The sequence below is a fragment of the Littorina saxatilis genome, linkage group LG9 (assembly GCF_037325665.1).
Source record: "Littorina saxatilis isolate snail1 linkage group LG9, US_GU_Lsax_2.0, whole genome shotgun sequence".
Lineage (NCBI taxonomy): Eukaryota > Metazoa > Mollusca > Gastropoda > Littorinimorpha > Littorinidae > Littorina > Littorina saxatilis.
The window spans coordinates 20,538,260-20,554,570 of NC_090253.1; the positions used below are offsets into that span (position 1 = coordinate 20,538,260).

General features: G+C 40.2%; 1 protein-coding gene across 4 annotated transcripts in view; it reads right to left on the minus strand.

Annotated features, from left to right (window-relative positions):
- Positions 1–2,843: 2,843 nt before the first annotated feature.
- LOC138975559 (oxysterol-binding protein 1-like) overlaps positions 2,844–16,311 on the minus strand; it is a 99,679-nt gene continuing 86,211 nt past the window's right edge. Inside the window, exons 8-11 of one of the 4 annotated variants that reach the window (XM_070348271.1) lie at positions 16,010–16,179; positions 14,041–14,267; positions 13,478–13,507; positions 2,844–9,665 (exon numbers count right to left, since the gene is read on the minus strand). In XM_070348271.1, the coding sequence (XP_070204372.1) occupies positions 9,520–9,665; positions 13,478–13,507; positions 14,041–14,267; positions 16,010–16,179 (573 nt within the window). In that variant the 3' untranslated portion in view covers positions 2,844–9,519. Of the gene's footprint in view, positions 9,666–11,350; positions 12,157–13,477; positions 13,508–14,040; positions 14,268–16,009; positions 16,180–16,311 lie in introns of those variants that run through there. The other 3 variants (XM_070348272.1, XM_070348270.1, XM_070348273.1) reach the window with 3 other exon arrangements.

The window sequence follows — 16,311 nt, forward strand, 5'->3', positions numbered from 1 at the left end:
CGTCAGTTCCGCACGTACGAACACCACACTGACACACACACACACTCACACACTCACACACACTCTCTCTCTTTTTCTCTCTCTCACTCTTCACACACACACACACACACACACACACACACACACACACACACACACCACAAACAACACAACCACAAACAGCAACTAACAGGACTCGGAAACCATTGGAAGAGCGCATGCGCGAACACTGGACAGGACGATTCTGCTGTGGAAGGTACCAATATCGGAAAAAGGGGTGATGGGTTATTCCATTATAACTATGGGAGATACCACCCGCATATAAGGGGTGATAGGTTATTCTTTTTTTGGGTAAAAGCAGCTCCAAATTGTGTTTATGGACTCGTCCGGAACGGGTGTCGGGTTAGTCCATTATCGAAAATTTAGGGGGAACAGGTTGTATAATAATGACGAATTTTGACAAAATGTCTAGATGTACCCATTTAAGAGTGCATTCTGGGTACATTTTGAGTACATTTAGAGAACATGAAAAGTGCAAACGAATGATCTGTTTGGAGTTCTGGACGGGTCATTATAATGGACTGTTCCACACACACACACACACACACACACACCACAAACAACAACACAACAACAACAAGTCGCGTAAGGCGAAAATACAATATTTAGTCAAGTAGCTGTCGAACTCACAGAATGAAACTGAACGCAATGCAACGCAGCAAGACCGTATACTCGTGGTCCACCGCTCACGGCATAGGCAGTGAAATTGACAAGAAGAGCGGGGTAGTGGTTACGCTATGCTGCATAGCACGCTTTTCTGTACCTCTCTTCGTTTTAACTTTCTGAGCGTGTTTTTAATCCAAACATATCATATCTATATGTTTTTGGAATCAGGAACCGACAAGGAATAAGATGAAAGTGTTTTTAAAACGATTTCGAAAAAAAAATTTTGATAATAATTTTTATATATTTAATTTTCAGAGCTTGTTTTTAATCCGAATATAACATATTTATATGTTTTTGGAATCAGCAAATGATGGAGAATAAGATAAACGTAAATTTGGATCGTTTTATAAATTTTTATTTTTTTTTACAATTTTCAGATTTTTAATGACCAAAGTCATTAATTAATTTTTAAGCCACCAAGCTGAAATGCAATACCGAACCCCGGGCTTCGTCGAAGATTACTTGACCAAAATTTCAACCAATTTGGTTGAAAAATGAGGGCGTGACAGTGCCGCCTCAACTTTCACGAAAAGCCGGATATGACGTCATCAAAGACATTTATCAAAAAAATGAAAAAAACGTTCCGAGATTTCATACCCAGGAACTCTCATGTCAAATTTCATAAAGATCGGTCCAGTAGTTTAGTCTGAATCGCTCTACACACACACACACACACACAGACACACACACAGACACACACACACACGCACACACGCACATACACCACGACCCTCGTTTCGATTCCCCCTCGATGTTAAAATATTTAGTCAAAACTTGACTAAATATAAAAAGCAACTAACAGGACTCGCAAACAATTGGAACAGCGCATGCGCGAACACTGGATAGGACGATTCTGCTGTGCGGGAAGGTATCAATATCGACAAAAGCGGTGATGGGTTATGCCATTATAACTATGGGAGATACCACTTATATAAGGGGTGATATTCTTTTTTGTGGGTAAAAGCAGCTCCAAATTGTGTTCATGGACTCGTCCGGGACGGGTGTCGGGTTAGTCCATTGTCGAATTTTTAGGGGGAACAGGTTGTAAAATAATGGCGAATTTTGACAAAATGTCTTGATGTACCCATATAAGAGTGCATTCTGGGTACATTTTGAGTACATTTAGAGTACATTAAAAGTGCAAACGAATGGTCTCAGTTTAGAGTTCTGGACGGATCCATTATAATGAACTGTTCCACACATGCGCATGCGCGAACACTGGATAGAACGATTCTGCTGTGGAAGATACCAATATCAGCAAAAGGGGTGATGGAGTATTCCATTATAACTATGGGAGATACCACCTGCATATAGGGGTGATAGGTTATTCTTTTTAAGGGTAAAAGCAACTTAAAATTGTGTTTATGGACTCGTCCAGTACGGGTATCGGGTTAGTCCATTGTCGAATTTTTAGGGGGAACTGGTTGTAAAATAATGACGAATTTTGACAAAATGTCTACATGTACCCATATAAGAGTGCATTCTGGGTACATTTTGAGTAGAGTACATTAAAAGTGCAAACGAATGGTCTCAGTTTAGAGTTCTGGACAGGTCCATTAGGTTAGCTCCATTTGTCTGATCTGTCTGTTGCTGCATTATTTTGATTTCAAAATTCTATAGTGCGCTTGTCATGGGTTTATTCTGTTTATCTGATTTTATACTTTTTAAGTTTTAAGTGTTCACACACACACACACGCACACATACACTATCACACACACACAAACACAAATACAATCTTATATTTGATTGTGATACATGTAGTCTTAAAGACGTTTGACCTTATTTAGATTTTATTTGTAAATTTATTAAATTTAAAGATGACACGGACAGCACTTTAGGTCAGTGTTATTGGAAATAATTATGATAGGTGTGCTTGTTATTACATACGTGAACCTATGTTTTATGTGTGTTGCCCTATACAATTGTTGTTATAATCCGTTACAGGCAGGCAGGGTGTGCCGAAGAAGATTTTCCATTTCTATGTAATATTTGAATGGGCAATAAAGTGTTGTTATTGTTATTGTTATTATTGACACTCACACACACACAGGAAATCAGAGAAACAGAAAGTAAGGAACTCAATTCTTCTCATTCAAAACAGCCTTCCATAAAATGCTTCACTCAACATCTCCAAGTCTCAAGTTTTCTTACATTTCTATTTTATTTACTTGTACCAAATTTTAAGTTTCATCAATCAAATGACACAATAACATTTCTATTTTCAATGTACTTACACCTCATCATCAAAGCAGTACAGTGCATTACCAAACAGCATGTATAAACAAAAAATATTTGCAAACGCACAAATCAAACTTTATGTGACTGATGCGCTTTTGTACAAAACACACTACTGATAATAAGCCTGAGAGATAACCAATCACCCTGACCATACAATCCTCATCTTTCAAAACACCCTTTTTGAAAACTGGTTGACCCATTAACCCTTACAGGCCTTAGAAGAAGTGTGTAAATTATAAAGTAGCCTGCACGTAATGTATTGTAATACATGCAAGTCTTTACACATTTGTTTGCTTGCATTTCAAAACAATCATGAATGCCAAAGGGTATGGCGCATGTTTGTATTCAAATGTTCTTGAAAACTGAAAATACAATGTTTCTTTATTATTGACATAAAAGGGGAAGCAAAAATCCCTGCATGCTTCATTTTCATTTACACCTGTCTTACATCATGCACTAGCTGGTATTGAAATTAATTCTCAGTTCCTTATGAATTCACAGATGTCAACTGATCACTCCTTCAACTTACAAGTGTGCGTGCATATCTTATTTCCACTGTGAACACAATTTTCACTGCACGTACCAGTAGTGTATCTTTGACTGTGAGAAAAGTAGGATGAAAGCAATGACATTTATTATCGCTAACTTCCCTCTCATTATTTATTCTTCATTTCCTTAAATACTGCCTCTTGGCAGACTAGATTAAATGTCACATCACTTCCCTTGTTTTCACAGTATCCATGTTGTAATGTTTGTGTTTGGTGAGAAGAAGATAAGCACTCTTAACTTGGAGTTTAGAGTTTAGTACACACACACAAACAATCTCTGGGTGACTTTCAGACCTGTATTTTTATATTTATCATTCTATTGATCATTCTGTAAGGCATCCTCACTATCCACAGACATCCTAAATACATGGGTGCAACCTGGACAATTCCAAAAACCGGCAAAAGTTGGGGTCCAGTTTTTTAGTATTTAAAATGCCAAAAAAAACCTCTCCTGGAACAAAAACATCGGCAGCCAATGAAACCAAAAACCGGCTGCCGGCGTGTAGCCGGCAGAGTTGCACCCATGTAAATACAGTCACATACAGGTGAACGAAACCTCTTACTCTCACAAACTTCACTATTATACGTATATCTAGCAATGGGAATGGAAATTGTTCTTCTTGAACCGAAACTACGAAAAGAAGGCGGCTGGCTATTATGAATCAACAGTATATAGCTTCACCCCTGCTATTGCATATTTGTGTGATGGACTGGCACAACATATTTCATATTTGTGCGACAGACCATTCACAAAACAAATCCTGGTGTCCTCACAACACTGCAAAATATGTGACGGCACCATTAACACATTTCCACACCAAACACAAACGTCACGCATTTTTACCTCTTTACAACAACAAACAAAACAAAAAAGATCACCAGTGAGCATATAAAGCACCACTAATCACAGTGAGTGAAATATTCCCCACAAACAAGAAAGAAGATCAGTTCAAGCCAAATATACAGACTTTTGCATTTGGGAGAACAGCAAACTGAAAAACTTAAAATACAGATTAACTTTATGACTTTGTAATGTGGTGAACAGTAGGTTTATCCAAAAGAAGTACAGACTTGCTTTATGAATATTTTCAATCGCTCATTCCCTGTGTCAAGAGGATGAAAAAGGTCTGAAAAATCATGTTATCATTTTCCTAGTTCCTGCGGAGTATTTGCTGTATTGTGCTTATTACAATTTTAAAAAAAGTTTTCCTTCTTAATTTTTGTTTTGTTTATTTTACTCCTACTGACAACTCACAAATAAAATATGAATACAGTATGACAAAACACTTATTATGCTTAGCGTTGTTGAACCCAATAATCAAAGACCTCAGGATGTTCGACCAGTTAAAGAATGCTTAAAAGATGTACAGATTTTGTTCACACATCCAAAATACACATCTTCTGCATAGTTTTCAAATAATAAAAAAAAGTCTGAATTTCTAACCATGATAAATGCTTTGACAAATCACAAAATTTGACCTGGGCTGAACATTTTTGCTTTGGTGCAACCCAATCAAAATCATTCAAACGGTTTGCAGATATATGTTCTTATCAGATCATCAATAACATTTTTTTTAAACGGTTACAGACCACTTCTATTTTAGGTGAAAATAGCCTGTTAAGAAATGTAGTGATTTTGACGCAAGAAACAAAGTTGGTCACTGTTTAAAAAAATATATGAAAGCAAAATCATTCAAGTCAGCAAACGTCCTGTTTCTTTCTTTATTTGGTGTTTTACGTCGTTTTCAACCGTTCAAGGTTATATCGCGACGGAGGGAAGGGGGGAGATGGAATAGAGCCACTTGTCAATTGTTTCTTGTTCACAAAAGCACTAATCAAAAATTTGCTCCAGGGGCTTGCAACCTAGTACAATATATTACCTTACTGGGAGAATGCAAGTTTCCAGTACAAAGGACTTAACATTTCTTACATACTGCTTGACTAAAATCTTTACAAAAATTGATTATATTCTATACAAGAAACACTTAACAAGGGTAAAAGGAGAAACAGAATCCCTTAGTCGCCTCTTACGACATGCTGGGGAGCATCGGGTAAATTCTTTCTCGTCCCAACCAATATGGGACTCCCCCTAACCCGCGGGGGGTACGTCCTGTTTAACAACTCATGTTTCATCTAGTTCAAATTTTTCTGCTATATATTGATAGAATGATACCTGGAGTAGATTGTTAAAAATGTATTTTAGCTTCCTAATATCCTAATATTTATAACAGAGACGTACTGTTTCTGCTAAACAAAATAATTTTCTTGCACTGCAGATTCCTACACGTCATAATCAACAAAACAAATATTTTGTTTCTGTAAATGAGAATTTAAAACAGCACTGGTATCATTGTGCATCTTTGCAGCCTATAGGAATCACATTTCCATTTATGTTGATACAAAAAGGTTATGCTAGAACTTTAAATCTTGCACATGAACACACAAACTTTACCCTTAGGCTGGATGTCGCGACATAATGTTGCGCTACTTTACGTATACTGTCACCTGGTTGTCACCTGGTTGTCACGACATACGTCGCGCTACTGGCTCAGTCTGTTTGGTCGGTTCCGATTACCTCCCATGGATGCGAAAACCTATATGACCGTTTTTCTTTATTTTTCTCTCTGTTAATTCACCAGTCTTTCTTTCTTTCTTTCTTTATTTGGTGTGTAACGTCGTTTTCAACCATTCAAGGTTATATCGCGACGGGTAATTCACCAGTGGCTATGTAACATGTGTTACAGAATTGCACCAGTGTAAAGGTTAACAGACCCAGGTAAACAAATACAATGTAATGGGAAATAACAGTGATAATGAGATCAAGCAGCAAAGCATATCCAGAACTGGCTGCTATAAAATGCTCTCATGTATTATCCAAAGATATGAAACAAAAATAATTTGATTATACTCGCAAACAAAAGTTTGAGAGACACCTAATTTCTTTTTCATTCTGAGAAAGATTTCTAAGTACAAACATGCACAAAACTTTACAATCTACCGTACCGAAGTTGCTTGCCAAAGACTTATTTTTCCTCGTTTCACCAACCAACTGTGCAACAACAAATCATAATTTTTTTAAATTCAAAATCATAATGCACCAGAATTTGTAACAGAATAGTGTCATACTCTGGTCTCTGCAAGCACACACTTACGCATGCATGTACTGTACTGATTTTCACAATATTGCATCATGGAAGCAGCACTGGGCGATGGTACCGATTCAAACTGCCAACCAATTTCACCCAAGAGCTTAAGCAAGAGAAAAGCATGCAAATTTCACCCTTGCATACAAATCATTTATTCAAAGCACTGCGACAGTCTTTTTCATTCTTCCACTTTGGGTCAACAATGGGGCTTGGGATTAGTTCTCACAAAACCAACCTTCATTAGTGTATTTTGGGCTGTACTCAAATGTCGCAATGAAAAACGTCAAAACTAGTTTATATACAGTTTCTGCACAATCTGCCTTGCACATGCATGTACACACCCATCCATGTGCGCATGCACCCATATAATGTCGTCACGAGTGTTCCAGTACAAAATGCTCACACACACACACAAACTACTGGGTGACTTTACCTTACTTCAATATATCACTGTGTACAAGTATACGAGTTCACACACACACCCCCACACACACAAATTACTGGGTGACTTTACCTTACTTCAATATATATCACTGTGTACAAGTATACAATTTCACACCCACACAGGTACCTTTCACTAAGGACTGCATTACCTGCACAAAACCCACTTTCTTTCATTTCACAGTTCATTATGAACCACAAGCTCAAAAATCACCACATACTACCACTTTTATCAACACCCCACAAATCCCACAGTCTTTCAATTCAATATTGATAACAAATAAAGCAAACCAGGCAAAGACAATTTCACTTAAATATCTTCCAACAAACCATGCAGACCGAACCTTTTCGGTGTGGGTTCATTTAGGCACACACTAAAAGGCCTGTAATGTGATATCGCTACATTCCATCAGTCAAGAATGCTGTTGAAGAAATGCTAAGATGGGTATAAAGATGTAAAGTGATTGCAAGGGATTTAAAAAGATCCCAAGTCCATAAGCGCTGTGAGTTTCAGTGAAACAGATTACAAATTAGTCAAGAAATGATAATCTAAGGTGACAACTACTGTGCAACTAAATGGACCAAATGAACAACGATTGCCATGTTGACATGCTTTTCAACTTTACTGCTACCAGCACAAGATGCTACTTCCACAAATTCTCCAAAGATCCATTCTTTCTTTATTAGGTGTTTAAACTGAATGTTCTTCATAAATTGTCTTCAGTCCTCTACCTAAAAGTGCCCCACAGCATTCAGGAAATATGGCCCCTGATATTTCTTAGCCCCAGTTCTAGAAGTCCTGGCTGTCCCTATGCCTGATCAGAGTTACAGAACATAGGGTCAAACTTGCATGGGTGGGACTGATAAATGTCATGAATCCTAAAGAATTTTAAGGGGGGTTTTAGGGGACGCCCAGACGCTGAAGGATTTGTATCATTAACAACAACAAAAACGTCACCACAGACATTACGAATCCGAATTTCCGGCATATACCAGAAGAATCCCACCCATGAACTTGAAAACAAATTGTGCTGAAATTCCTACCACCCCTGCAACTCTTGATTAGCGCTTGGTCAAAACACTTTATCGATCTGTCACATCGTCCATCAAGTCTAGTATTTAACCACTAAAAGCTGCCTTCTTTGGAGCCTATTCAACCCAAATTCTGTTCTTCACACACTGTTCCAAACGAAATGCAGCAAAATGCAAAACTAACTGTACTGTTTATGCCTCAATGTCAACATTGGGCTTATAAATGCTGCGATAAAAAATTTGCAAAGCAAACTTTCAACTTCACTTTTACGCTTACAAAGGCATATCACAAGATAGGGTTGGGACAACAGTGAACAGGGCAGCAAGAGTACAAAACTTGTTTTCAACACATATGTTAGGCACTACTAATTTCTTGCAGGTGTGCAAACATCTAACAATACAGTTGTAAGCACACGCAGACTCAAAATGGACAAAAGCTGATACTGAGGTGCAACTCTTTTCGTACAAACGCACAACGCACACCAGCCAGTCACAAAAGCAAGAGAAACACAGTCTATTTCAACCAAAGACGCAAACTGTGCGGTAATTCCACGACACCAACAAGTCACTGATGTCGTTGACAGGTGCTTGGCGTATGTACAGTACACAGTCACTGTCATGAAAGACACAATGCCGCGCAGCGGTAGCTTATATGCTGCTGATGGAGCAGTTCGCAGGAAGAAGTGGGGAGGGCGTTGCGTTGGCGGAACAGCAGATGGTTTTGGCTCTCCGGTGACAACAAAAAAGTCGGATAAGCAGTCTTCTGGAAGGGTCTTTTAGTGAAAGGATGCACACAGCATAGTTTGCAAGAATTCATAGCAGGGAAAGAACACGGCCAGTCTGTAGGAAACACACACTTGACACAATACTGCTGCATCGCACAGCTCTCAGCGCCTGTCGCTGTTAACACCACCCAGGAATAGGCAGGCAGCAGCGTCAACCATCTTCACTGGAAAATGTCCCAATTCTCAAAGAATAAAGTATCCATCGCATTCAAAACCACAAAATGATTGCTGGACAATCATCAGCATCCACTCAAACCTATCTCAGTTATCATTAGTCAATCAACACTTCCGAAAAAAAATCACAAGCACACCATTCCTTTGTCCAGTCATCAAAAATCGTTCCTTGATCCTCCTCATACAAAATGTCATTTGGCGGACCAATGCCTGGTGATTCACAGAATCTTACTGGCCAACCCATTAGAACACAACGACCAGGGCAGGCAGGATATGGCAGAGGCTGTTCCTACGCCCAAAAACGCACAGACGGCGACAAGAGCCTTCCAAACCGTTGTGCGCCGACACCCAAGGCAGGCATTCTGGGAAGGAAGTAGCGGGCCTGGGAGGGTAGGAAGAAGGGAGAGATAGGACTGGGGGGGGGGGGGGAGGGGGGGAGAGGGGATGGATCACAAGTAGATATCGGGACAGCAGGACCAGTCCTGCTGGACTTTGTGGTCCCAGTACTTGTTGTTGAAGATGTGCAGCACGGTGCCGGTGACGGGGTCCAGCTCCTTGTTGAACCACGTGGGCAGGTACACCTTGTTCTCCAGGCCTGCAACCACACAGTGCAATACATGAGTCAGGGAATTGTCAGGTATATTGTGGTGTTCAGTGGAGCTCCATCCAGTAAAGAACACACACACACCCTTTAACACTTTCCTCCTTTACATAAATAAATGCATGTAACACACACAGAAACAGTGCAATCAATGAGCAAGTGAATTGTCAGGGACATTTTGAGTGGTGGACAGGGGAGCTCCAGTGCCCAATAAAGGCCACCCCCCCCCCTTCCCCCCCCCCCCCCTTCCCCCCCCCCCCCTTCCCCCCCCCCCCCCCCCCCCCCCCCCTAAGACTTTCCTTTTACAGAAATAAATGTAACGCACACAGAAACACTGCAATCAACGAATCAGTGAATTGTCAGGTATATTTTGAGTGGCGTACAGAAGAGCTCCACCATTTAAATACTACACCCACCCCCCACATTTGAGATTCCTGCCTTACATAAATTAAAGAAACGCATGTAAGACACACACAGTGCAATTGATGAGTCAATGAATTGTCAGCTACACTTCTTGTAATGTACAGAAAAAGCTCCACCCATTTGAGATTGCCCCGTAACTTAAATAAATGCATGCAACACACACTCACATGCACACGCAAACGCTCACACTCTCTCTATCATGCACATCTCTAGATAACCTGAGTGAACCTGCCCTAATGATCACAAAGAAGAAACAAATATGTTTATAAGTGTGAGAGTTTGTGTGCACACACATGCAGTCCTGTTCTAATTAAACAACCTTTTTTCCCCCCCCCCCCCAGTTCAACAGGCAAACACCCCCCCCCCCCCCCCAAGAATCTGCCAGTATGCTCAATACATGGCAAACGTTTAACTTCAAAAATGCAACTCATATGCAATAACAACTATAAACTATGTCATACCCTAAAAAAAAAAAAGGTATCTGCTTTGCACACCATTCAAACTTGGCTTACAGCAGGCCATTCACTCATCTGGGTCAAGCAAAATACACTTTGATAAGGATGCAAAAGTCAAGCTGTTTGAATGAGCTTCGTGTTCTCTCAAAGCAGGACTTTCTCATCATCAAGTCTGGCTACGAAATCTTCCTAGTCTGTTAAAATTCAACTGAAAAGACTTCCGATCCTCTTCTCAGAGAAAATCCCTAAACATGGTCACTTGTACTGCAAATCTTGAAGCTGCACTTTCTCCATTTTGCATAATATTTAGTTGCTGAGATTCTCAAGACATTTTCTCACACAAACAAACAGCAGATGCACACTTCTCAAAGAGACTGCAAGATTTGTTTGACAAAACCAAAATTAACCAAATTTAAAAATTAAAGACAGGAAAATAAAACATAAAGTGCAACATAAACAACCAGAACATTTACATTCTTGTGAGGAAAATAATGAAGGGTACATGTGGAGCAAGAAACCTTGCCCTATATTTCAGAGCAGTCCAAACCATGAGATAATTGTTACTCTTCCTTGAATCAAATCTTCACTTTCATTTGACACATCTGCAAGGGTACATCTGAGAAAATGTCCAAAAACTGAAAATGCGGTTGGTGGGGTTTAGGGGCAACACCCTGTTGCCGACGACAATTCATAGGTTGAAATTAAACAGATATTAAATGGAAGCAACAGAAGGCTTTCTGTAAAAGCCTACTGTTAAAGTTTGGGAATCAATCAGCAAAAGAAACAAAACAAAATTGTTGTTAATTTTTTCACCCAAATTTGTTTGCCGATATCCACAAACGGAAGCAGATGCAGCCTTGCTTCTGAAGAGCTTATTATGACACTGTCCATATGTAAGCATAAGGCGTGAATAATGCACAACTTTCCTGGAACGTGTACAGGCCGACCTCCTCTTGAGGTAACTTGTACCCTAGGTACAACAAAAAAGTTAAGGCAACGAGATGGTCCAACTGAGCAGTCTTCCTGACACTAAAACCTTTCTTTGCTGGAAGATATGGATGGTTTGAGGGGACGTACACACAAATCAGGGGACACCATCACAGCTACTCTACCTCAAAGCATGGCTGGGTTGTGTCCCCTGGCTAACTTTCTTGCCACACTGAATAATTTTGTTTTAATGAGTAACTTCAGTTTTTATGTACCAGGTATTTTTTCCCGTAATGTTGTCCCTTCAGTTTGGAGTAAAGACCTTCCCCCCTTCTGTTATTGTCTACATGTGCACCTATGTGTATTCTAGTTTTGAATACTAATGTTATCCAATTAACCTGTCACTGAAAAAAAAAATATATATATAAAAAAAAGAAAAGGGTGGAGAGACGACCCAACAGAAACACAAACCGACCAACAAATCATGCAAGCAAGAAACTGTAATAAAACAGCTTGATGAAATACAAGTGAAGTTAACGCAACTTGGCTTGTGTACAACTTACCACCACTATATTCATCATCATCAATAGGAATAGGATCAGGAGGATCGACATCATCAGGATCGACAGTACTCTCTTTTCTTGACAGTGGGGTGCGAGACGATTTGGATTCATCTAAAACTGTTTCAATAGCAACTTTGACGGTAAACGCCATGCACAGCCTATGTCTAAAGACAAATTTAAAGCTGGAGTCAACCAAATTATTTCAATACTCGCCCAAAACCATCACAGAAAAACAGGACAAATGCAGTCCCCACTAGAACTGTACACCACACTACACCCACACATAAGATTAAGAAGAACTCGAAGAAGACTAAGGAGAAGATGAAGAAGAAAGAGATGAAAGAGGAGGAAGAAGAAGAGGGAATAAAGCGGGAGGAAGGAAGCATGTAGGAAATATGACAGGCCTTGTCCAAATAAACAAAGAATTCTTAAACAAACTGCTTCACCGACTTTAAACTTGATGCAGTAACTTTAAGAGAAAAGCTCCATGCCATCCGAAACTACAACATTCAGATAAATGTACGTACTACATTCAAGCTTCTTTCCATCAGAGCATAAAGCAGCTGAATATCCCCAAAGTCTGAACTTGATATTGTGTGGTTAGTGGACTGCATGGTATTTTCTCAGCCGAGATGATTTATTAAAAGCCATGTACGTAGAACAATGCTCCTTGTGCAATTAAAACTCAAAAGAATTGTGTTCTCTACATGAAAACACAACCTATCAGTACTACCTTTGCTTTCAGAAATAACATTGAAGCCCCCTCGCCCCCTAAATAAATTTAAAAAATATAACAAATAAAATGTTAAATATGAGGGAGTATGCTAAAACTGAACCTTAAGAGTTTGATGGCATGACAGTTCAGGGTAGGAGGGGGGTGTGTGTGTGTGTGTGTGTGTGTGGGTGGGGGGCGGATGCATCATACAACTCTTTCATTCATCCAAAACTGATGACACTGCACTCCTCGAAAAAAACGGATGGATGCTGCTTTTCACTAATTGTGAAGTGGACATGAAAATGTGGTTCCTGTCTTGCTTTCTTTATTAATAAATATAGCAACTCCTGTTAAGTACCAAGAGACCCAAACACATGTTTGATTACTTGTCATGCTGTCAAAAAAACCACATTGCGAATCTTACAAACAAAACAAAACCACTTTTGAATATTGATATTATGCTCAAACAAAATGAGAAAAGAGACACTGAAGCAAGCCTTGTTAATAATGTTTACGGTTTGTCAAGCACTGAACAAACACCATCAAAGGTAATAGCATCTAGACTTACTGTAATTTCTTTTTTTGTTATTGTTGTTTTGAACTTTTTTTTAAGCATACAGCTCCCAAAAGCTTTCATACAGTCTGATAGCCATAAAAAAACCTCGTTTTTATGTTTAGCTACATGCAGTCAAGGTTTAATTCCAAGTAGAGCTTGCAACTTACTGGACTCCACAATCCTATGGTGAAAATAATCTGTTCAGAACAGCATCAAAGACTTATCAAATTCACTGAGGGGAAAAAAGAAAGAAGTACACACACACACACACCAAAACAGCCCTCTAGCATGATCCTTATCCCCCCCCCCCCCCTACCTCCCCCAAAGAAAAAGAAAAGATAAAAGCTATCAACTTAAAACATGACTCTTAATCAAGGAAATGTCACAACAACAAAAATTTGTTTTCATTTTCAACCACTTCTGTCTTTCTGTTGTTGTTTTTTTTCTTCTTTTTTAATGAAAGCTTTGCCAATTTTTCATTCTTACACTTGACAACTAAATCCAGTGATGTCTGGGCCAAGATATGCTGTCGCTAAATTGTGACGACAGAGCTGTCGATGATATAGAACGCACACTTGTACAGACCGAGATACACTAACACTAACTCAACACCTGTCCCTCACAACAACTCTTTCAACCGATGAGCAAACAGGGATATGTCTGTGACAGAAGTTAAAAGGCTCCTAGGTTAAAAGTGAAGCAAAACTAACATTCCCTAGAAAAACTGTACCTTCTCCCTGCATTTTCAACTTCTCGACCTCGGCTTCTCGCTGTCGTCTGGCGGAACGCTGCTTCTCTTCCAGCAAGAACTTGAGCCTGTTGGCTTCATCCCACATGCCATCCTCCATCATTCTCTGGTCGGGTCGATTCCGTGTATCTGTGGGGGCCACACCCTCCTCTGGCTCGTTCATCTCGATGGCCAGTTGGCTGAAGTAGTAGATCCTCTCTGCGCCATTCCTGAAATACAGTCAACAGTGTCAGGTCAACCACTGAAATCCCTATGTCACGCAGGGCGCTTCATGTAAGAAACAATTTGTGAAAGCCTGCCAAGTTTTTTTGGTTTTTTTTTTAAACCAGCAACTACAAAACTTTCAGCCTGAGAGCTAGATTATGCACATCTATAAAAAACAAGAAGGGCAAAGCCCATACGACTCACATGCTTTACACATTTTTCCTACCAAAATACATGTGACCTTGACCCAAGGTCAAGGTCATCCAAGGTCATGCAACACAAAGCTGTTAATTCAAGACATAGGAAGTACAATGGTGCTTATTGGCTCTTTCTACCATGAGATATGGTCACTTTTAGTGGTTCACTACCTTATTTTGGTCACATTTCATAAGGGTCAAAGTGACCTTGACCTTGATCATATGTGACCAAATGTGTCTCATGATGAAAGCATAACATGTGCCCCACATAATTTTTAAGTTTGAAACAGTTATCTTCCATAGTTCAGGGTCAAGGTCACTTCAAAATATGTATACAATCCAACTTTGAAGAGCTCCTGTGACCTTGACCTTGAAGCAAGGTAAACCAAACTGGTATCAAAAGATGGGGCTTACTTTGCCCTATATATCATATATAGGTGAGGTATTGAATCTCAAAAACTTCAGAGAAAATGGGAAAAATGTGAAAAATAGCTGTTTTTTAGGCAACATTTATGGCCCCTGCGACCTTGACCTTGAAGCAAGGTCAAGATGCTATGTATGTTTTTTGGGGCCTTGTCATCATACACCATCTTGCCAAATTTGGTACTGATAGACTGAATAGTGTCCAAGAAATATCCAACGTTAAAGTTTTCCGGACGGACGGACGGACGTCCGGACGGACGGACGGACGGACGACTCGGGTGAGTACATAGACTCACTTTTGCTTCGCATGTGAGTCAAAAAGTACTACCCAGATGGTCATCCTGATCCGAGTACATATATTCTATTTCCAAAGTTTGTTACATGTGTGTGTAGGGGGGTGGGGTGGGGTGGGGGAAGGGGGGTTGAATGGATGAATGATGAAACACACTTCTTATCCCTCTCTCTCTCTATTTTGAAACAATAAATGTTGCATAGCTTACTGAAGTGTGTGTGTGTGTGTGTGTGGGGGGGGGGGTTGAATGGGTAATTGATAAAACACTTCTTATCCCTCTCTCTCTCTATTTTGAAACAATAAGTGTTGCATAGCTTACTGAAGTGTGTGTGTGTGTGTGTGTGTGTGTGTGGGGGGGGTGAATGGATGAATGATCAAACACACTTCTTATCCCTCTCTCTCTCTATTTTGAAACAATAAGTGTTGCATAGCTTACTGAAGTGTGTGTGTGTGGGAGGGGGGGGGGGGGAAGGGGGTTGAATGGGTAATTGATGAAACACACATCTTATCCCTCTCTCTCTCTATTTTGAAACAATAAGTGTTGCATAGCTTGCTGAAGTGTGTGTGTGTGTGTGTGTGGGGGGGGGGGATGGGGGGGGAGGAGGGAGGTAGGAAGGTGTGTGTGTGTGTGTTGTACAAATGATCAAACACATTACTTATTTCTATCTCTCACTCTATTGTGAAACAATAAGTGTTGCATAGCTTATGGGTGTGTCTGAGTGTGTGTGTGTGTGTGTGTGTGTGGGTGGGTGGGAGGGGGGGTAGATGGATGAAGGATCAAACACACTGCTTCTCTCTCCCTCTAGTCAGAAACAATGTGTGCTGTAAAACTTACGGAGGTGGCCTGACTTTCCACAGTTGTTTGTGCGGGCCGGTCTCGAAGACGGGCTTCCCTTTGTTGGACTCCTCCGTGTGGATGATGGGGGCGCCCTCCATCTTGGTGCACCAGTTGCCCGTCAGCACCCACCGCGCGTTTTCCTTGCTGTCCGTCACCACTCCGCTCACCTGCATACACCAAGGGGAATGACTGAGTCTGTCAAATAGTGGCTTACCAACATGTAGCACACTGAAAATACTAACAATTTGGGGATTGATGCAGCCAAGGTGACACTTAATATAGCAGTTGAAACAGACCCC